Source organism: Dermochelys coriacea, chromosome 18, assembly GCF_009764565.3.
Source record: "Dermochelys coriacea isolate rDerCor1 chromosome 18, rDerCor1.pri.v4, whole genome shotgun sequence".
In the NCBI taxonomy this organism is placed as follows: Eukaryota; Metazoa; Chordata; order Testudines; family Dermochelyidae; genus Dermochelys; species Dermochelys coriacea.
The window spans coordinates 18,673,714-18,695,274 of NC_050085.1; the positions used below are offsets into that span (position 1 = coordinate 18,673,714).

The 21,561-nt window shown below is 49.6% G+C and overlaps 1 protein-coding gene across 4 annotated transcripts; it reads left to right on the forward strand.

Moving 5' to 3' along the window:
* Nucleotides 1-1,283: 1,283 nt before the first annotated feature.
* LOC119844952 (probable glutamate receptor) lies at nucleotides 1,284-21,431 on the forward strand. 4 transcript variants are annotated; one of them, XM_038376491.2, is made up of 12 exons: nucleotides 1,502-1,627; nucleotides 1,767-3,200; nucleotides 4,890-4,998; nucleotides 8,229-8,260; nucleotides 11,614-11,676; nucleotides 12,405-12,584; nucleotides 14,159-14,385; nucleotides 15,758-15,855; nucleotides 16,431-16,648; nucleotides 17,069-17,294; nucleotides 18,115-18,362; nucleotides 19,330-21,431. In XM_038376491.2, exons 3-12 carry the CDS (start codon nucleotides 4,926-4,928, stop codon nucleotides 19,420-19,422), a joined length of 1,458 nt encoding a protein of 485 aa, XP_038232419.1. In that variant the 5' UTR covers nucleotides 1,502-1,627; nucleotides 1,767-3,200; nucleotides 4,890-4,925; the 3' UTR covers nucleotides 19,423-21,431. The 4 variants fall into 4 exon arrangements, with proteins under 4 accessions (XP_038232416.1, XP_038232418.1, XP_038232419.1 ...); XM_038376488.2 differs by lacking the exon at nucleotides 1,767-3,200 and having other exon boundaries at nucleotides 1,284-1,578; XM_038376490.2 differs by lacking the exon at nucleotides 1,767-3,200 and having other exon boundaries at nucleotides 1,427-1,578; nucleotides 4,893-4,998.
* The last annotated feature ends 130 nt before the right edge of the window (nucleotides 21,432-21,561 follow it).

Here is a 21,561-nt window from a genome sequence, read left to right on the forward strand (position 1 = left end):
AGGGCTGCTGTATGTGTATAACGAAAGCCGGTATACGTAACGTAAGCTCAGCCTCCACAGCACTGATTTATCGTCTTCTGGGAAGCCAACCTGCAAGGCCATGGACATCCAGGACCACCCATCAGAGGGGCGACTCTGGTGTCAGAACAGGATCCTGGTGAGAGGCAGCAGCTCCCTGGAGCAGGAATTGAGCCTTCTAATCCAGGTCTGGAGCCTTCAAACTTCAACTGCCTTTCAAGGTGTATTGCATTGATTCCCTATGAAAGGAAGCTCTGTTCCTGCAAGTGGGTATCAGTTTAAACTTCCAGGGGTCATGTATCTACATTACCGGGCAAAGCAGAGTTTCCACGTGGCTAGCACTGCGCTCCTGGTGGGCTCTTTCTGATGTGGAAATTGGTAAAGGAGACATGGCAGGGGCAGGATTTCACACAAATCTGTGTGTGATCAGATATTTATAGCGTGTTTCAAAACACAGTGATACGCCTACAAACTCTCAATCATTTTGCCAGTTTTTATATATAATTATAATAAAGTCTTTAATAAAACAATTTAATTCCTCACTTAAACAGTTGGTTATGAGTGGCAACAAGGCTTCAGATAGTAACGAGGGCCTCCCAGTCGCCTGACGCGCAGCAAGGAGCACCCAGCAAACCATACCTTGCTTTATCAGCTCGCTATTTTATAGTTTACCTAAGGTGGTTGTCACCTTGGTGTCTGGGCGCCCTTTACATGGCTGAAATTTGGGCTGTTAACATGCAAAGCTAGAGGCAAGACCCGCCTGCTGCAAGTCAGTTTTTCCCTTGCAAAGACACTGAACTCTCTAGCAGTCACTGCTCGGAGCCGGCCCTGGTTCGTCTGTAAATGCCATGAGCCCTTTAGTCTGTGACAGCTTGCCTGTCTCCTGGCACGTTATTGCAGCGAGGGGGGTTTATCCTGAGAAGTATGTTCTACACAACTGATTGTTTCCCCCAGCCTTTGTAGGCCAATGTTGTGGCCTTACACTGGAAGCCCTTCAGCACAGGGACTGTGTCTGTGTTTGCACCTAGCATAACAGGGTCCTGATGCTGTGGGAAGGCCTGAACACTATGGTAAATAACAGATCTGTCAGACAGCCCAGCCCATAGCCTTAGTGGCTTAGATGTGCTCCAATGAACTTGTATAAGGAGACAAGCCAGCCGAAGAGCAAGAGGGTAAACTGAGGCACAGAGTGGGGGAAGCGCCTTGCTCAAACTCGCTCAGCAAGCTGGTGGCAGAGCCAGAACAGAACTCGAGTCTGCTGAGTCTGAGCCCAGCACCCTGCCTGCTGAACCACTCTGCTTCTCAGCCTCCGCTTTGTTGGTATGATACTGCGTGGGGGTGAGCCCCCTCTCGCCTTCCCAGAAGCAAGGGGCTCTTGCTGCGTGCTTGGAACAATAGCCAGTACTCTCCCTGCTGGAGTCCCCTTCGCCTGGCTCCTCCTACCTGAGTCTACTAGGGGAAGGGGCGAGCCAGCCCGCATGTTGATTTATCCCAGCTCAGTCGTTTCTGCTGAGGTCCCCGGGCAGACAAACCAGCCTAGGAGAGGCAAAGGGAATCGCTGTAAGTGAGATGCTACCTTGAATTGCTCCTCTTCTTGTTTAGCTGAAAGGTTTCAGAGTAGCAGCCGTGTTAGTCTGTATTCGCAAAAAGAAAAGAGTACTTGTGGCATCTTAGAGACTAACAAATTTATTTGAGCATAAGCTTTCGTGAGCTACAGCTCACTTCATCGGATGCATTTTAGCTGAAAGGGCATGTGTGCAACTGGCTTTTCAGCTCTGTCCGTTGGGCTCCTCTGTCCTGCTAGCTAGATTTGGCAGTGAACATGGCCATTGCAAGAACTCTGCAAACGGTGGAGCTGGTAATACTGACAGCTTTTGTATTTCTTAACTCTTTGTAGAAGGAGAAAGCCCCTGAAGATTGCAAACCAGCTCTGCTGGTCTCCCCTCCTGCTTCTAGTGAAGTGACTAGCCCTCTCCCTTTGAAGAACAGTAGTGCTAACTCCAAGCCAGTTTCCCTAGAGCTGTGTCACTAGTCTAGCCCCCTCTCTAGCTTTCTGGAGACTGGGATGCCCTGAAACCCTTTGGGGCTTTCCTTCCCCTTGTGCCTGAACTTACTGGGACCAAGTCAGACACTGTTTCCTAGTGGATCATGACAGATGTTGCCTGGCCTTCCCGGGTTTTATTCCTGAGTGTAAGCAGCTGGAATCTGTTCCTCCTAACCAGCATTTCACCAGGCTGTTTGCCTTTGGCAGGCACAGGCAATTCACTGCCAGCGCAAATCCAGTATATTGCTTGAGGGGAGATGCCAAGTCACTAGAAATAAATCCAGCACTTTACCGTATGTGCTCTGTTGTAAAGGGCTGAGAGCTCAATTTACAGTGTAACCTGGGTGGGGACTGTTTTTTTTCTTTATGTGCAGTGGTGGCTGATTTACCTGGTGTTCTGGCAACAGCTAACTGCAGCTGCTACTAAGTCTCCACCCCACAGTGATTTTCCAGAAACCCAGGTGTGAACCCCAGACTGAATTCTTGCCCCTGCCTTTGAGATTTTAACAATCAAACCCCACTTTTGAAGTCTCTTTATGAAGAAGGCAGCTGTAATGTTTACTCCCGAAAGGCTGCTTTTGCATCAGCTTTGGTTTCTTTCAGCTCCTCTTGCTCTTTTTGGAGGGGAGAAGGAAAACCTAGAGGGAATCCGCTAGGGAAACAACTGTGGCTTTGTATTGTTGAGTGTGTGCGGGATCCCGGGCTGGGGGTGAGCACCACTAGAGCTTGGAGGAAGAAGTAAAATATAAATGGAAGCGTTTAAGAGGCAGTTTGGGAAGCACAGGTGCTGAATGAGCCACTGTGGGAGCTGCTAGCACTTGGGAAGACTGGATTTGTTGTTTTAGCCCTGGGTCCCTTCCCCTGCTGAGTTCCCACACTGGGCGAATAGCTGGGGGAGCTTTGTGAGTCTGCCCAGCACCAAGGTTTGCTGGGACCCTCTTGGCTGTCAAGCTGGCAGTCTCTCTGGATGGGATCCTGAGTGATGCTAAGTCCCTCAGTTAATGGGAACTGAAGCCACTCAGCACCTCCCTGGATCCAGCCCTCTCTCAAGACCTGACCTGTGTGAACTGGACCATGAGTCCTGAGCCCAGGATTCAAACACGAGGAGCTGCTGCCTTTTGTCCAGTTGAAAAAGAAGGTGAGCTTTTCAGAGCAAGGTAAATTTGAGAGACATGTCCCTTCCCTGGGCTAAGGGTTGAACTAGGGATAGGGGGGCCAGGAGCTGATCTGGGAGGCTGTGCAGACCCAGTTCATTCAGCCGATGAGGTGGGGTTTTGAGAGCGAATCAGCTTTGGGGGAAAACCTATTTTTCTCCCCATAGAGGTGGCCTGGGCCGTCTGTCGGGGCCAGAGAATTCCATCTACCCTCTCCAGCAAGATCTGAGGCGATGGTGGTGGGAACCCAGAGACTGCTGATGCTACCAAACTGTGCCCTGGTAACTCAGCTGTGTGGGCAGGGCCTTGGAAAAGTATGTTAAGGTTTTAAGTGGCTAGTCATTTTGGGGTGCTTGGATACTGCATGCCCTGCGTGAGGCACCGCCAGGGGTCCTGAGCTCCAGAGGGCAGGTGCTCCATTGTCTGCAGATCACGCCCTTTAAAATGCACCAAATTGAGCACCCAAAATAATAAGTGCTTCTGAAAATCTTGGGCTTAGCTAGCTGCTCTGCCCTATTTCTATGGACAGGGGCATACCGTCTCTCCTTACCTTGTCTGTTAACCAGCTATTTGTGCTCAAACCACTAAGGGAGCGAGTCATTTCCAAGATTACAGCACCTTGCCCTCTCTTCTGTATAATTTCCTGGGGTGTGAGCTCTCTGGGGCAGGCACTGGCTTTGTTGTTTCGTGCTATGGCAATAGAGGGAATAGAGCCTTTTGCAATGGTCTGTGTGACTTGGCATAATACACACCATTGCATCTGTCATTGCAATTACAGCTGGTTGCAAATTTTTCATCAAAATTTGTTCAATGACAAACAGCTTTTCAAACTTTAGGAAAACTTCTGTAAAAAAAAATATTTCATAACATTCTAATGTTTCCAGTTTTGTGAGGAAACAGTTTAGAATGAAATTTGTTCATTGTTTGGTGCAGAATGAAAATGTTTCACTTCAAAGCATTTTGGTGAAAAATCCCTGAAAAGTTTTGCTTGAAGCTGACACTTGTAATTCTGACTCTCTTTTCCCAGAAAATAAATCCTCCTTTTTTGTTGTTTATCCTGCCCTAATTGCAACTCAGACTGCGGCACAAACCAGCAAGATTTCAGTGCTTGGCCTGTGTCCAGTTGCTCTGCGCTCACTCTGCTTTCTTCCCCCTGCCAGCCTAAGCAGGCTAATGAGGAGCACTGCTTACCTATTAGCTCCTCATTACCACACACATCTGCAGCCACTTCCCTTCTGCCTCTGGCACATTAATTGTGCCAGAGGAGGAAATGGAAAAGGAGGACTTGTGGCACCTTAGAGACTAACAAATTTATTTGAGCATAAGCTTTCGTGAGCTACAGCTCACTTCATTGGATGCATCAGAGGAGGAAATGTAAGTCCTCCCGTTTCCCCTTTCCTTCTGATGCAAGAACGCTACCTGGAGAAAGCGCTGCTTGTGGCATGTCCTGGCCCTTTTGCTGCAGTGAAATGCACTGGTGACCCCTCACTGAGGTGCCTGGACAGGCGTATTGGTTATGTCCAGGTCCCTAAGCCGTCATACTTCCCCTTGAGACCTCCCTTTGAATCGGAGATTTTTAAAAATACAATGCAGAAAATCAGAGTTGCCGTGACATTTACCCAGCCCTAGTGAACTGTGAAACTGACTTTACCCTACCTGCCTTTTGTCTCTAGCAGGGCTCCCTCTGGGCACCAGCTGCTTCCGCCCTGATGGAGGAAGCTTTTCGCTTGGCTTTGTGTGTGACGATGGGCCTGCTGCTCCTGGGGGGATTGTGCCTGGCAGGTGAGAGTAAAGTCTGCCCTAGACATGGGAGGGACCATCCACACGCATTCTCACTCTACCTTGGGATGCGGTCATCTGTGCAGCTCCCTCACTGATGGGAGCATACGGGACTGTCCCTTGTGTATTCTGCTCTGTCCAAGGCTTTAGCTTGGCTACAGGGATGCAGCCAGGTGCCTTCTACACTGCAGCTTGTAACCATGCTGCCACCAGGTTAGGAGACATGTGGCTGACCCCGTTTTGGTTGTAGAGTGGATGAGTGGGGCCAGGAGCAAACTGGCTGGAGAGAACTGGGAAGGGAGGCTGGGTTTTGCCAAACCACATCAGTGAGGTGTCTGTAGCTAAAATCTCCCCCAGCATGCCTCACTTTAACCTGCCTCTTGCCAGTGGTATTTTCATGTAACTTATTAGCATCTTGGAAGGGAAGTGTGAAATGGGAAGCAGTCGCTCTGACAGGCCTCCCGGGCATGGTGTGTCCCTGAGGGGACGCAGGGGCTCCAGGGAGGTGTTTGAGGGAGAGAAAAGCCCTGCTTGGTTTGTGGATAATTGATGTTGCGTTCCCTAGTGCTATCCACAGACAGCAACAGGAGCTTGGGAGGGGCTTGGCACAGTGAGGAACGGGTTCACCCCTCCCTCAGCCCTCCGCATAAGGAGACAGTTTACTCCCCTCTGCTCAGGGGGCTTGTGTAGCCAAGGGAGCTGATGGCTCAGCCGGGCTGTTCAGCTGCTCGGGTTCCTTCCACTTCCTAGGTTCTCCCAAGTCGTCTGCTACAGGAACAAGCTGTAGGGCAAGCAGGGAGGGGGCAGGAAATTGGGTCAAGCCCCCTCCTCTGAACAATGGTGCAGGGTCTCTCACTGCCCGTGTGGAACGGAAAAGCCCTGGGCTAAGGGCTCCTCTGGCAGGCCCCTTGTGCCATGTGGCATGTCGATGGGATGGGGTAAGGGCTGAGAATATGAGACATGCAGTTCTCAGATCTCAGGTCTGTTGCTGAGGAAGCTGAGGTGGCCTCTTGCCGCTGGGAAAGGCTTGAGTTCAGGGGCACAGAGCGGGGCGGACGAAGGCGCTGCTGGCCTCGCTGTCCCCTAAATGCACAGTCAGTGCGTGTCGCAGCCCTCCGGCTCCACCCTGCCCTCCAGTGGAGCACCAGGCCCACACGGCCCCTGGGAGCTGCACATGTCCCCTCTGCAGTGCAGTCCCTTCATCCTGCCCCTTCCCCCACTCCCGGCCTCTCCTGGGTTCCCTGGAGACAGGCTTAGGCCCCAAAAGACTCCCCCTTTGCAGCCTGTGAAATTGGAACCCAAGTCTCGTTCCGTGGCTTGTGCCCTCGTCGCAGGTGCGGGAAATGGCTGTGGTGGTTTGGCCCTGGAGCAGAGCCTGTTGCAGTTGAAGGGGCAGGGAGCAAGCGCCTACGTGGTCTAGCCGTAGCACTTCAGCCCTCCCCAGCACAGGTTGCTCTGTGTCCCGTGGCTCACAGCTCCCGTTTGACTCCATTTTCCTCTACCCCCTTCATTTTGTGCTGTGTACTTGGATTCTCACGAAGGGCCGGCTGTGGATTTGGGTGCAAATGTCGCTGTCGGGGCTTGGCATGAGTGCTACCCCGCTCGGTTATTTACCGTCCTTTCACACCGTGAGAGCTGGATGCGGCTCCGACAGTGAGGGTTTTGAACGGCCCCATGCAGCGCCGCTGCAGGGGGGATGAATACTTCAACACAGACGCTTGTTTTCTTCCAAGAGTTCCAAGAAACTCTTCAAAAAGGAGCCCAAAGGAACTCGTGCTGGCTCTAACTTCTGAAACAACAAGAGAGCTCCTTTGAGGAGGTTCCAGCTCCCCGGAGAACTGCAGCGGCGAAGGAGAAAGCCGGGTTTGTTCTACAATAAGCTAGAGTTCAGCCTGAGAACAGAAGAGGCAAAGCTGATGAACCTTTGTTAAATGAAAGAGCCCAGCAGCTTCCATTTGAAAGTGCTCTGAATTCTGCTCGGGGTTTGGCCTTGCAGGCTGGTAGGTCAGTATCTCTCTCATCCCAAAACACAGGCTTGCGTTTTCCTGTGGAAAACTGATTCTGTGCAGCTAATAACAATGCTCTGGACTGTTTGCTCTTTTAGTCCAGCACCTCCAAATGCTTCCATTTAGTCCTGCAATCCTGGGGCGGGAGGTAAGTATTAGCTGGAATTTTGCAGATGCAGAAGCTGAGGCTCAAAGGGACTTGTTCAAGGTCAGGTGATAGAGCTGGGAATAGAACCCAGGAGTCCTGATCTCACCATTAATAATAGCGTCCAGCTTTTATACAGCACTTTTCAGCCATAGATCTCAAAGCGCTTTACGACGGAGGGCAGGGTCGTTGTCTCCACTTCACAGATGGGGAAACTGAGACACAGGGCAGGGAAATGATTTGCCAGCAGGCCAGTGGCAGAGCCAAGAATAGAGCCCAGGTCTCCTGAGTCCCTGCCCACTAGGCTGTGCTGTTACGCACCAGACAAAACTCCTGCGGCAGTAACTGGCATTTTGCTCTGTGTGTTCCCGAGGGTGGAACAGTGAGGCAGCAGCTCAGGCTGGAGTCCGTTCTTCTCTCTCCCCAGTGCTGTCACCAGTGGGGTCCCTGTCTTCATTTCACTCTTTTCAAAGACACGTCATCTTCCCAGCACCCCGCATGCCACGCCAGGGCCAATGGGCTCTCCATAATGGGGCATAGTGGGGAAGGATTCCTGTCTGCCAACCTGGAGGCTGCACGGCAGGGTGCCTTCTGCTGCCTTGGCCCTGTGCAACTGGAGAGCGTGGGAGCCTCACTCTGATATCTGGGTGTTGTGGTTTTTCTTTAATAACTGCCTGCCCTCCCTACAGAATTTCATAGGGAAGATGATTGAAAAACACTAGGGAACGTGTCTCCATCCCTATCAGCTGCGACAGGGCTTTCCCAAAGGGATGCAGGTGAGGTCCCTGGGCACCATTTCCTGGAGCGAACATTTAGGGCTTTCTGTACTGATGGCAGCTGGGATTGTGGCATTTGGCCACATGTATCTGTAGGTATTTGCTGCCCACTAACAGTGTGATGGGAACAAGGGAGCACACAGAATAAACCCATCAAGTGTCATGAAGCCAAACTCTGAACCTGATACAGAGCCTCCTGAAGTCAACGAGAGTCATTCCCTGGATCGAATTCCCCCCACGAAACGTGATCATTTCCCTTTAAAAGCAGAGTAACCCTCACCAAAAACATCTTGTTTGTATTTGCAGGAGCTATCGAGACTGGAAATGCTGTCAGTAAGGTATGTCAGTTTGTTAGTACACAGGTGCGAATGTTCATGTGAAAAGGCCTGTTTCACTCCAGAGTGGGTTGTTGGTATTAGTGTTTTCAGTGCATAAAGTTTGATCAGAAAGGATTAATTTTTATAATGAATTTTCATGGTTAATGACATCGGTTTCTGTGTGTGTGTGGGTTTTTTTAATGGATTTTAAATTTTTTTGCAGTATCAAAATAAGCCTCAAGGAAAAACCAACCTTCAGCTATTATTATTTCAGGACGATAGAAATAAACTCCTCACTCAGGGTCAGAACAAACATTGGATAGTCTGTTTTTTCAGCGTGCTGGAATGCTGCATTTTTAGCCAGACATGCACAAAATCCTTGTTCTTAGCCCTCGAGTTGTGTTTTAACTGCCAATAATTTCAATTAACAATAATTCAGGGGAAAGGGGAGACAGTGCCTCAGGTTTTTGCATGAAGGAAGAAATAGGCAATTAAAGGACACTTACTAATTAAATCTAATCCTGTTTAGAAATAAACTGCAGGTCTGATAGCAGCTCGGGTAGGCATTCCCATGCTAGCTGTGATCTGGCTAATGCAGCTCAGGTTGGCAATGAAGACATGACAGCAGGTGCTGCATGAATCTGCCTGGAACCCCAGGTCCACACTTGCATTCCTGGTCTGAGCCAGGGTCCACACTGCCATGCTTTCACTGCTGTTTGAGTCGCGCCAGCTAGACTCAAACAAGCACGGATGTATCTACCTGACTCCAACAGCCAGGTACACATACCCTTTATTATTTTTATATTAGGTAGTGTCTAGAGGCCCAAGCCAAGCTAGGGATTCTGTTGTGCATGGTGCTGTACGCACAAAGGGAGGGAGGGGAAACAGTGGCATAGAGAGGGGAAGTGATTTATCCAAGGTTACACAGCCGGGCAGAGTGGGGAACAGAACCCAGCTCACCTGGATTACGGCTACACTCCAAAAAACAATCCCTTTTGCCAGTCAGGCTGCGCCTGGGCAGCTGGCTCGGGCTGGCGCTCTGGGGCTAAATGTAGCAGTGTGGATGCTTCCATTCTGGCTGGAGGCAGCTCTGGAATTTGGCGAAGGGGGTGGGTTTTGGAGCTCAGGCATCCTCTCCAGCAGGAACATCTACACTGCTATTTTTAGCCTTGTAAAGTGAGCCTTGCAAGCCCGTGACAGTTGCCATGAGATTTGGGGGACTTCTTTGCAGTAAAGATGCACTCCAAATTCCCATGCTGGTGCTCTAGTCACCAGATTGTGCTGCTTCTGATAGGGAGGCAGGTAGATAAACAGATTGATTCATTCACTGGATGGCTGATTACAAAAATAAATACTTCAGCTTCCTGCAGGGTCCCTTATTTTCTCCCCATCAATGCGATTCTTCCCGTTGGGCATGTTTTTGTTTCTTCTTCTCATTGTTTTCTTTCAATGGAAGTGAAACGAACGCAGCTCGTCTGACTTCTACAGCGCTTTGTGCGATAGTGGCAGTGTCAGCATTGCTTCTAGAACAGCATCTTAGTGAACTGCTGACAGATGGCACCCAACTCAGGACCTGATTCTGGGAGGTGCCCAGCTCCTTCCATTCCAGGGGCACGCAACACCCTGGGAGATCAGACCCCCTTTTTCTGTTGCACTTCCTGCAAAAATAGTAGCTCTTGGTGTTTCTTTTGGCTGCAAAGCAGATGTAAACAAGTCTTGTAGAACCTGGCCTGTTTTCAGGCAAAGCTCAGAAGAACTTTAGAATAGGTCAGGTTCTGGCCCTAAAACCTTGCGAAGGTGGCCGTGCGAGGGTTGTGAAGGTAGGAAAACACTGTTTTCCAGTTCAGTGCTCCATGCAGAACTGAATCTGTGCTTTCCTTATCTAATGCTCCCTGCTGTTCTGTGCCTCCTGGAAGTGAGCTCTAATGAGGCCTTAATTGGCTTCCAGCTGTTTGTCTGCAGTGTAAATTGATCGTTTTTGAAAGAATGTGTATGTGCTGTGTATCCCAAGAAGTGAGACAACATTGAAAGTGATTTTTGTTTGGGTAAAATATGTTGGCAACACACGATAAAGTAAATGGTTGTGATTTATTAATTACCATTGGGGAGCGAGTGACAGGTGACGGAGTCAAGTGAGAGGGAGAGACATATCACTGCGAACACAGGGCCCACTCCACAGCAGGTGAAAAGCTGTGGAGCTTCGTTGACTGCAGTGGGGTTGTGCTAACTTACACCAGCTGAGAATCTGGCTCTTTAAGTCTAGACGTTCAGTGCTGGCAACAGCATGGAGTGTTGGCTGCCGTGAACATGGCCCCCCCCCGATGCTCGGACTTCAGCAGGACTGCAGGCTGGAGGACCAGGGCCTGTGCTCCTGCAGAACCATGTGGCAAGTGGATTGCTGCAAAACCTAATACTTTGGAGGTGTGGCTCTCTGATGATGCAAGGTGCCCACCTGCCCCAGCGGGGAAGGCACAGAGGACCTTGGGGGCATCGCCAGGTGTTTAGTGTGTGAATCAGATAAACCCCAGCGGTGGGTCTGACATTATTAGAGCCATTTAACACATGGCTGTGAGATGCCTTTACCCGGAGTTCCAGTGCAGAAAGCAGAATGAGCCTGCTTTGCTGGATCGAGCCCTTCCTCCCATTTCTATGCTGAGCGCCTCAAAAGGAGATGCTTAGTTTTTCTGGTGGCCTTGGCATTGCCTTTTGCCTCAGTTTTCCCATCTACCACATGGGGATAATGATATTAAACTTCCACCTTTTGTGGTGGTGGAGAATATTTATCCAGCACTTTGCAGGGCTGTGTTGGTAAGTGTCTGGCTTTGATGCAGCACTTTTTATCAATGGATCTCAAAGTGCTTTATGAAGGAGGTCAGTATTGCTATCCCCATTTTACAGGTGGGGAAACTGAGGCACAGAGAGGAGACATGTTTTGTCCAAGGTCACCCAGCAGGCCAGTGGCAGAGCTGAGACTAGAATGCGGGTCTCCTAAGTCCACTACACCATGCTGACCCCGGAATAATATGTGAAGAGACAGAGAGACGGCGATTTTATTCATTGCTGTCAGGAATGTGTCAGCGTCCAACCCTCGATGCATGGGTGGAAGATGGAATTTGCAGCCGTCCCTTCACTCCTGATGGCATGTGCCATTTGCTTTCCCACAGCTTGAAAGTAGGCTTGCTAATTCTGTGGTACCATTTAGATGGTAAGGCCCTTGGGACAGGGACCGTCTGTGTTCTGTGCTTGTACCGTGCCTCGCGCTGTGGGATCTTGTCCGTGACTGGGCCCCTAGGTGGAATAACAATGGGTTGGGCTGAGCGGGCACACTTCATGGCTGAGATCCAGCTGCTCACCCTGAATTCTTTGCATTGTAGGGCGGCGATGAGGAAGGACAAGGGGCAACGGATCCTCAGACGCTGACTGTCACAACAATCCTGGTAAGGCCGAGGAGTGCGTTGCTGCTAGCAGCTGGGGTAGCGGACTCTCTTCATCCCACCCCTAGGCTTGCACGTGGCTTTGTCTGTTTTTGAGACCAAATTCCCTTCCTCTATCTGTCTTCAGTAAGTGTTTCTAGGGCGTTCAGGTACCAGCTAGCACAGGCTAGAGGTAAGAGTGACTGGAGGCTTCCAGGACAGAACGGGCCCAATCCAGCAGGAGGGTTGGATGGATGCTTCTTTCAAACACATATTATCTTGAGAGCTGGGCCTGTTCCCAGCTAGACATAGCCAATGCCCATTGAGCCCTGTCCCGCAGCAGAAGCTGGTAGTGCCCAGACTTGTCGCTCAGCATTGTCGGGAGGCTCAAAAGCAGAAACAGATCATGTGAAAAACAAATAAAAGCCTAAGTGGTAAAAAATGAGGCTGCCCTGCTTTAAGAGTGGGGGAGTCCATGTTTCACGTGAATGAGTGACTGCTAGCATCTCTTACTAGGGAGGAGGTGTGTGGGGAGGCACTCAAGGGAGCAGATTTCCAGGCCCTGGAAGCACCACAGCTAAATCCTGGGTTCTATCACCAGGTCTTGAATCTGCAGGTGGCCATCTCTTGGGGGTTGGGCAGGCCGAGGGGGATGGAGGCTGCTGAAATGGGGAAGGATCTCACAGTTGGTCCCTGGTTGGTGTTGGTGGAACTGTCTGGTTTCAAACATTCCCCCCCCCCCTTGTATGTAGCAAGACCCCTATGCGATGGCAAGAGGCACAGAGCTGGAGGGCTACTGCCTGGATCTGCTGGACATGCTCGCCAAGATGCTGCACTTCAACTACAAGGTGATAATAGTGAAAGATGGCCGCTATGGGGCTGTCTCCTCCATCGGGAACTGGACCGGGATGGTTGGCGAGATCGTCAGGCAGGTGACTTCTCAAGAGGGCTGAACTTCCCCAGGTGTGGGGGTGAAAACAACCATGTTAACATCCCCTGCCGGGGATTCTTGTTTCCCTGACAACCCCAGGGAGCTGTCACCCTGCCCACTTCACCTCAGCACTAACAATCCAAGTGCCTAGCACATCTCCTCTTCACGCAGCACTTGGCAAGCGTTCGGTATGGAGGCCTCCCTGTGAGGTAGGCCAGTAGCGTTATCGCCATTCCTCAGATAGGGAAACTGAGACACAGAGTTGGGACATGACTGTGCACAAGACCACAAAGGAAAGTGGGAGTTCCTGGCTTGCTGTGTTGTGCTCAGACCACTAGGCTGTGCTGCCTCGTGGACTGCTGAGAGGTACTGGATTGCAACCGAGTGGCCACAATGTTCCATTCACTCTAATGTGCCGAAGATAAAGGCTTTAAAGGAAACTGTCTTAAAACCAAACAATTGGCTGAAACACACACCCGAGGTGCAGCCCTTGCTAGCTGGTATCGTGGAGTCAGAATGAAACTGATGCAAACACCTTGGAGGCTGGGACAAATTCACTTGCCAACTTTCAAAGAGACAAGGTGGGTGAAGTCACAGTTTTTATTGGACCAGCTTCTGTTGGTGAAGGAGACAAGCTTTCTTGACCTGAAGAAGAGCTCTGTGTAGCTCGAAGGCTTGTCTCTTTCACCAGCAGAAGTTGGCCCAGTAAAAGATATGACTTCACCCACCTTGTCTCTCTGATTTCCTGGGACCGACATGGGTAACTTTTAAAACTTTTGGTCATAGCAGTTGCTCAACAAGGGTGCAATTACTGTATGCTTCCTGTTTTTCACCTTCCATGGATCTATCTGGATACATGGCAGGGCTGGTCCAGAAATAAAGGGCCAGCCTAAGCGTATGTAGCTTCACGTAGATTTCGGAGGAGGAGGGAGGGAGAAAGCAGGCGTCTTCAGGTGAATCCAACGAGGTTAATTACAATAAACTAAAAAGAAAAGGAGTACTTGTGGCACCTTAGAGACTAACAAATTTTGGAGAGGAAGATGATGTCTGTCTGTATCTGTACGAGTTTTTTCATGAAGTTAACAGATTTCCACTCTATACGGCTAAATTCAGTGCCTTGCATAATGACAGGTTTCAGATTTGTTAGTCTCTAAGGTGCCACAAGTCCTCCTTTTCTTTTTGCGAATACAGACTAACACGGCTGCTACTCTGAAACCTACAATAAACTCGTTAAAGACACGTTTGAATGGGTGCCTTGTCCTGTCCTGTGCTGCCACCTGGTGGCAAGTTGCAAATTACAGCCTATGCTGCCCTGAGTCCGGCCCTGTATACACACTCTCCAAATCCTGGCTCTGGCTCATGCCTGTAAATGCTGCAGCCTGGAGAAGTGGGAGACGCAACTCGCTTCTCAGTCCTTGCTCTTCCCGAAATGGGGATGGCTTGCCAGAATGGCAAATAGGGGGCTGCTAAGTGGGACAGTGATGGGAGTTGTCCGGTGGCCACCTGTCCACTGGGAACTGAGATGCCTCCAGCTTGTGTCCAAGGGTTGCTGAGACATCACGGCTTGCCCTGCAGGAAGCAGACCTCGCTGTGGCTCCCTTGACGATCATGTCAGCGAGGGAAGAGGTGATTTCCTTCACCATGCCATTCTTGGGCACGGGGATCGGGATCCTGCTCAGGAAGGACGCTGCCTCCCAGGGTGCTTCTCTCTTCAGCTTCCTCGCTCCTTTCAGTAAGGAGACCTGGACTGGCCTGATGGCTGCTTACCTTCTGACCTGCCTCTGCCTGTTTCTTGCAGCCAGGTAAAAATACAGCTGCTGTTCTGTACAATGTGTTTGGCTTTCTCTGCGACCCATTGCTTTCTCCAGCCACTGAACAGACCCTTACTTCTAGCCAAAGCACTGGGTTGTATTTGCTTCTGCACACCTCAGAACAGCTCACTGGGCTAAAAGTGCAGATAAAGTGTCTCTTTTAAGGCCCACAGTACTTGAGAGATCTCAGCAAAATCAGGGTCTCTTCCCCTCTAGATAGTCACCGTGCAGCATGTCTCTAACATTGTAAGAAGCTTTGGATGCTCCATTTAAACACACAAATTTCATCCCTGTGCTTTCACCTTCATCCCAGTTAATTTCTCTCCCCTTAAACCTGACCATGTTTGTGTCTAAGGTGCAACTCACCTTCAGGTGCTTCACTCACACTGGCTTCAGTGGGTGGAATTCTCTCTCCTCTAGGGTGACCAGACAGCAAGTGTGAAAAATTGGGACAGAGGGTGGGGGGGGGTAATAGGAGCCTATATAAGAAAAAGACCCAATAATCGGGACTGTCCTTATAAAACCAGGACCTCTGGTCACGCTACTCTCCTCTCCTGCCCATGCGGAGTGGGGATATCCAGGCATGATGCGGGAGGAAGAACTTCACTCCCCACTTCCAAGCCAGCCGCAGCGTAGCCCCCGCTGCAGCCACAGGCTAGAACAGCAGCTGCTGCTTTGCCTTCCTTGTGCTGGGATTTGCCTGTGGAATCCACTTCATCACAGATCCACTAGCTGCGCTTCCTGTCCCGAGTACCCTGCACAGCCCATCTCTGCTGCTTCAGTAGAGTTAAGGATGTGAACAGGGCCACTCTTAGCACAGCCCCCTGGTAACCAGAGGCCTTGGTGATCATCTGAGCTGTTCCCCCTTCTGCCTCTCTCACTTGGAACAGCCTCATTGGATTCATTCTTCTCCATAGGCTGGGGCAGTTAAGCAACCCCAGTGCCAACGCACATCAGCCACCATTCATGCCCCCAGGGCAGAGTGATCTCAGCGTGCCGGGGCCCACACCTCTCGCTTTACACCAGGTCTTTCCCTTCAGTGCTGCCCCTTTCCCTGCGGAAGGCCCAGCTTCGCAGCCCAGCACTGGTTCCTCCCAGCTGGCTGCCACTGTGACCAGGTTGGGAGAAGGAGGCTCGTCTGTGTTTCTGGGTGATGCACCCGTCCCAAGCCTTCATTGCCGCGATGCACCCCAGGTCGAGGGCAGCATCAGCTGGTCGCTTCTGAGGTCATGGTCCGCGTGCTCCAACCAGGAACGCAGTCACTCTGAATCACAGACTGGAGCTGTGTGGGCCACGGAACAGCCCCGGCCCCTCTGCGGTTGATGCTGGCAGAGCTGTTGTGACACCTGGTTTCTTTCCATAGGCTGAGCCCCTGTGAATGGAAGGAGCCCAAGAGTGAGGAGAACCACTTCACCTTTCTGAACAGCCTCTGGTTTGGAGCAGGAGCTCTTACCCTGCAAGGTAGGACCCTAGTGGGGCTATGGGTGTGACCAGCTAAACCTACAGGCCCACATCCATCATGGTGTAAAGACCTTGTGTGCGGCTAGCATGCTCTGCTCTATGGACTGCCCTGCCCATTTGATTTTGATGGAGAAGGCCATCTGAGCAGGGCATCCTGCAGCACTAACTGTGCCCACTGGACCACAGACAGTACCTTAGTCTTCGCTCTGCTTGAGTACCGGAGGGGTGGTGGAGTCTGGCTACAATGGGAAGTGGTTTGAAGGGATGTTGCCTTAACACCAGCGTTTGAGGTCAGAGGGTGCCAGGCTCTCCTTTGTCTCAGGCCATCGGTGTGGTTTCCATGCAGCGGGTGGGTGGACTGGGCTGAGGCTGTTTTGCTGTCCAGGGCTCATGCACTAGCCAAGGCTGCTGTGTGCTGGTCTCTAGCGCTGCAGGGAAGTTTCCATCGGGACGAGTTTCGTTAAATAAAGAGCAACACACTTTTTCAAGCTTTAAATACATGGATACGCTCCCAGCTGCCCGCACTGTCCCTTTCGTGAGCGTGTCAAGCTGCAGATGCCCTCTCTCTTCTGCAGGTGCAGCGCCTCATCCCAAAGCGCTGTCCGGGCGAATCATTGCTGCCATGTGGTGGCTGTTCACCCTCTCTCTGCTGGCTGCCTACATTGCCAATTTCACCGCCTTGCTGCGCGCTGGGAACGAGCCGCTTCCAATCCAGACTTTTGAAGATCTCGTGAAGCAGAGAGAGATCGAGTTTGGGACCGTAGAAAGTTCCTCCACGTTTCAGTTCTTCAAGGTGCCTGACCCTCTCGTAGAGTCGCTAAGAGCCCAGGAGCTGCGACTGTGCTCAGAGTCAGACTCTGCACGTAGACAGCTTGTGCCAGCCAAGCTTTGATGAGCTTCTTTTGCTTAGCTAGTGAGCTTCCTGCATAGGTTGGATGTGTTCCCGCTTCAATTCTTGCTGACTTTTAAAGCTGTATATCCCCGGTCTGCCTGATGACGCTTTTACCTTTTATCTGAAACCTGTGTACTTTGCTGAGAGACTGGTTAACTTCCCCGCCAGGGATAGTGCATTGGCAGCTCTCAGTACAGAGGCTCAGAGGGAGAGTTTAAACTATCTTCTCCAGACAGCTATTTTACAATTGGTGCACACCAGTCTTGTACAGACGCTCCCTTGAACACTGCGAGGTTTGACGCTTTACTTTGTGGGCTGCAGAACTCCAGGAATCCCATCCATCAGATGATCTACGAGTACATGGACAAGAGGAGAGACCATGTTTTAGTCAAAAACTACCACGAGGCAGTTCAGCGTGTGCTGGAATCGAACTACGCCTTCATTGGGGAATCTGTATCCCAAGATCTTCTTGCAGCCAGGCACTGCAATTTGATCAGGGCTCCCGAAGTCGTTGGAGCAAGGGGATTCGGCATTGCTACAGCAAAGGGTGAGATACGTCTGCTGCTTTGTTTCCACCCCGCCAGTTCCTTTCAACTCACTTGCAGCAACTGTGCCACAGAGCTAAGAACCCCTGATTTCTAGATCCACTTCAGTGCCCTTCTGCCGGCCCATGGGACATAGGACAAACTTCAATGGGCCAGGTCCAAAACAGCCTCTCCTGCCATGAGACTCCAAGGGGAGCTCAGTGACCCGAGGCAACGTCAATATCCAACATATTAATTCTGCTGATGACTTTGGGCTCACAAAATTTTGCTCTCTGACATGGACCCTTCATTCTTTAGAGGCTAAAGAATCCTCTGACAGTCAGTGATTGGTTAATTTTTCTTCTGTAGCCCCAACGTCCCAGAATCGCAGCCGATGCATTCTGAGGACTTTTTTAAAAAAAGTAAAAGTTTGTCGGAAGGCTTTGATGATTGTTCTCTTTAGTGGCTGTTCTGCCTGTACTTTTTACATTGCCTTTCCCTGTATCTTTTTCATTATTTTTTTAGGCAGACTGGCATGAGGATAGCATAGCTGTTCAACAGCTCAGCCGCTCCTACTGCGTGGCTGTTTGGAGATGTGGCTGTTCGTTTTTAAAATGCAAAGATTTAACATTATCTGTCATGGTTATCCCATCTTTCCTCTCAAAGAGCTTCAACAATTACACACACAATATATATATACCTGGACTGCAGCCATTCCAGAGGTGGTAAGCAGCAGCCAACTGACTGCATGCTGCGTATTTATGGGTTGTGCCTAAGCGGCTAGCATTAAGTTGTGCAAGTGTCGTATAATGCTCCAGTTCATTTCTCTCTGCTACCGTCCAGGATCACCGTGGGCCAGTAAACTCTCCCTTGCTGTGCTGAAACTGGGCGAGTCAGGCGACCTGGACTACTTACGTAACAAGTGGTGGGAGACCACCTGTTTCCATAAGGGCCCAGACACATGGAGTCCTCTGAAACCGGAAGCCATGGGTGGACTTTTCCTGGTTCTTGCAATCGGCCTCGTGCTGGGAGTGATTGTGGCTTTGGTGGAGTTGTCAAACAAGAGCCGACATGGTGCTGAACGGGAGAAGGTAAGTGGCACTGTGACACCTCTTTATCTTTGCACAGCTTTATTTTCATGCGATGGACCTAGATCCCTACCCCCAGTACAGCTGCACCTCTTCTGATGTAAGTAGCAAGTCAGAGAGGTGTCTGGGACCCCACTTGGTGGAAAACATTTGACACGGGGTATGTCTGCACTGCAATTGGAGATGTAATTTCCAGCTCAGGTCGCAAAGCTAGTGTCTGAGTGTGTACCTAGGATCTCAGACAGGATTGTACATGAGCTGTTAGCCCATGACACCATTGCTATGCTGCTATCTCTGTCAAAGCCAGTGTGGCTACAATTACCTAAGCTGGAAATTACATCTCTAGCTGCAGTGTAGATGTATCCTTAGAAACAATCTTTCTGTATTACTACGGATCTTTGCACAAAACTAAGATCTCCATTATGGAAAGAAATCTGTTTATTCCTCACTTCGAATGATGATCTATAACATTTCCAGAGCCTGTGATTCGTGATGATATCATTGAGGGTTAGGAATTCATTTAGGGAACAAACTGGAGGAGATAAGAAAAAAAACTTGATTTTTGTTTAACTCTCGTTAATAGTTAGTATCCGTGTGCCTTCTAACTTGCTGTGGACAGACAGAGGACGAGTGTGTGTCAGAATTAACATCAACTGCATTGCTTAAGTTATGCTGCTGTAAAACTAGTGCAAGTGGAAAGCCTTGGCAGTACACCCACTTTATTTGCTACTTCTGTCCTGTTTCCTTGGCAATGATAAATTTGTTCTAAAGTACCAGTAATTCTAACGAATGCTTTGACAAGGGAACGAATGCAAAGAAAAGACAGCTCTTGCAGTTCCTGTACTTGGATCTCAGCCTTGTTGCGCTCAGCTGATTCCTTAGTACAACCAAGGCCCTCTGTACATTAAAAGGGACTTTTCTGGGTCAGATGGAACACCTTCTCCTTTCCCCACCCCTTCATATCTTTCAGAAATCTTGCTGCTCTGTTCTCATCGAGGAGATGAGTCATCGGTTCAGAGTAAAAGAAAGTGCAAGAGAGAATCCAGAAAAGGTTAAATCATAAGAACTTCTTTAGGGAGTGGAGTCTCAGTGTTTAATCAATTTCTTTCCTACTGTGTGTATTCAATAGTAGCTGTTTCTCTGCATGAGTTTTCTGCACTGGTACTGTATCTCTGTATACCTAGAGTGTAGCTCCCCTAGCACTAGGAAAGGTCAATCTCTATAACGATTGAACTGCAGACAGAGAACGAAATAGCTCAGAGGACTGACTCCAGATCTTAGCCACTCTAGAGCACTAAATCCAGCCTAGCAATGATGACTGAAGATGTCAGCATCTGATGGCTACTGGGTGGCCCTCATAAAACAGTCACAGCTCAAAGGTTGGGGATTGAGCAAACGTGGAGAATGAGCACCTCATTCATACAAGGTTCTGTCTACACTGGACTTGGAGGTGTGAGTGCAGTACCTAACCATAGCAGTGAAGCCTTAGCAGCATGGGCTGGACAGCCCTCCCGCTGATGCTGGGGTATGTTTTGAAGCAGTTAGCCCATGTTATCTAAGCTAGCTCAAATAACCATAGAAGTGAAGCTGTGGCCGGTCTGTGTTCCCCAGTCACACCTGACTGCAGTGTAGACATACCCTTAGCATATGGCAACACTGCAGCTGGGGATGTGACTAGCAGCTTGTGTAGAGTGAACTAGTTCGAGTACCAGCTACTGCAGGTCTGTCTGCAGGCTGTGCCAGTCACAGCTTCGGCTGCAGTGTAGACACACCTTTAGAAGTGGAGCCTGCAGCTCAGAGTTGATGGATGTAAGCTGTCCCTGCTCCGTGATGCAGCAGAGGATTTTGGCTGTCAAGCTAGCAACCTCCATCAGTGGTAATTGTTTATTTTAAATGCTCAAAACTGAATGATGCATGGAGCTGCAAGTGAAGGGGATCAGTGTGAATATTCTGGAACCAAGCGTAGAAGACTCTAGAATGAGACTTCAAGAGCAGTGTAAAACAGAATAAGCAGCATTTTCCATGTTGCTACCCAGGTTACTGCCTGCCATTTTTCAGTATGACAAAGATTGTGTCTGTACAGAGCTTTGAATACTGAAAACACAACAAGTATCAAAGAACAGCTTTGCTGGACAAAATACACTTATTCGAAGACTGAGCATGGGAACAGCTCTGTTAAAAAACAATCTGATATTTAGCCTTTAAGTTAATGCAGCTGCTTGGCACCTGCCAATGTTTATCAGTATAACTTCCTCCAAGTGAGATGCTAGCCAAGAGCATGTTGAAGGGCACAATGATTGAGATTCACTCTCATGCAAAAGTTCCAGTCTCAAGTTCCTAGGTGTCTCACTCACCGACCACATGAAGGTGAGTTTTTTTTCCCCAGTGAAAATGTATTGACTATTTAAAAAAAAAAGGGGGGGGGGGAAGGGGGCAAATCATGCTGCCTGCAGTTTTTGAATTGAATGACTCACTTAATATCAGCCACCTGTGGAAAGAGTGACTGCAATGGAATATTAACGGTGTCAGTTAGGCTGAGCTTAAACTAAATAAAATGAGGTAAATAAACTAAAATAACCTGGCTCTTAAATCAGCAGGGCCAATTTAAAGGGTCACAGCTTAACTAACGTGTGATCCAACAGAAATTGCATTGTTCTTACGCTTGGTTTGAGCGTTTTGGTTGCCTTTCAGCATATCAGAAGATCTGGGCTTAGTGGCAGAGCATGTTACACAGCATATGCATTGCGCTCCTGTATATACTGCCTTATATCTGCTGCTAGTTTTGCTTGGCTGTAGTGGGAAAGGGTAAAGAGGGACAGTCAGTTTCAGTAACATATTTAATATTGGCAACTGCAAAACTTGGGAAACATGCATTGGCTTGTGGGAGCAGGAACATCTGTAGAGTCTCTTTGCACCTGGCACCTAACAATATATACAGGAGGGTGACGCATAAGGGATGCTAAAAATGTTAGAGGTGCAGTCTGATCACTTGGCTGAAGTTACTTAAGGACATGTTTAATCCTGGCTATTACAGAGTAGGAATTTTCAAATTAAACATTCAGTGTTACTGTCTGTCTGGCTTGTTTTGATTGAATGATATAAGGGATCTAATCTAAGGGATAATAAAGTAAGTGATGATCTCCATCTACCCCCAGAAAGGTAAGAGACCTTCATCTACTGCTTGGCTGGGTGGTGAGGGAAG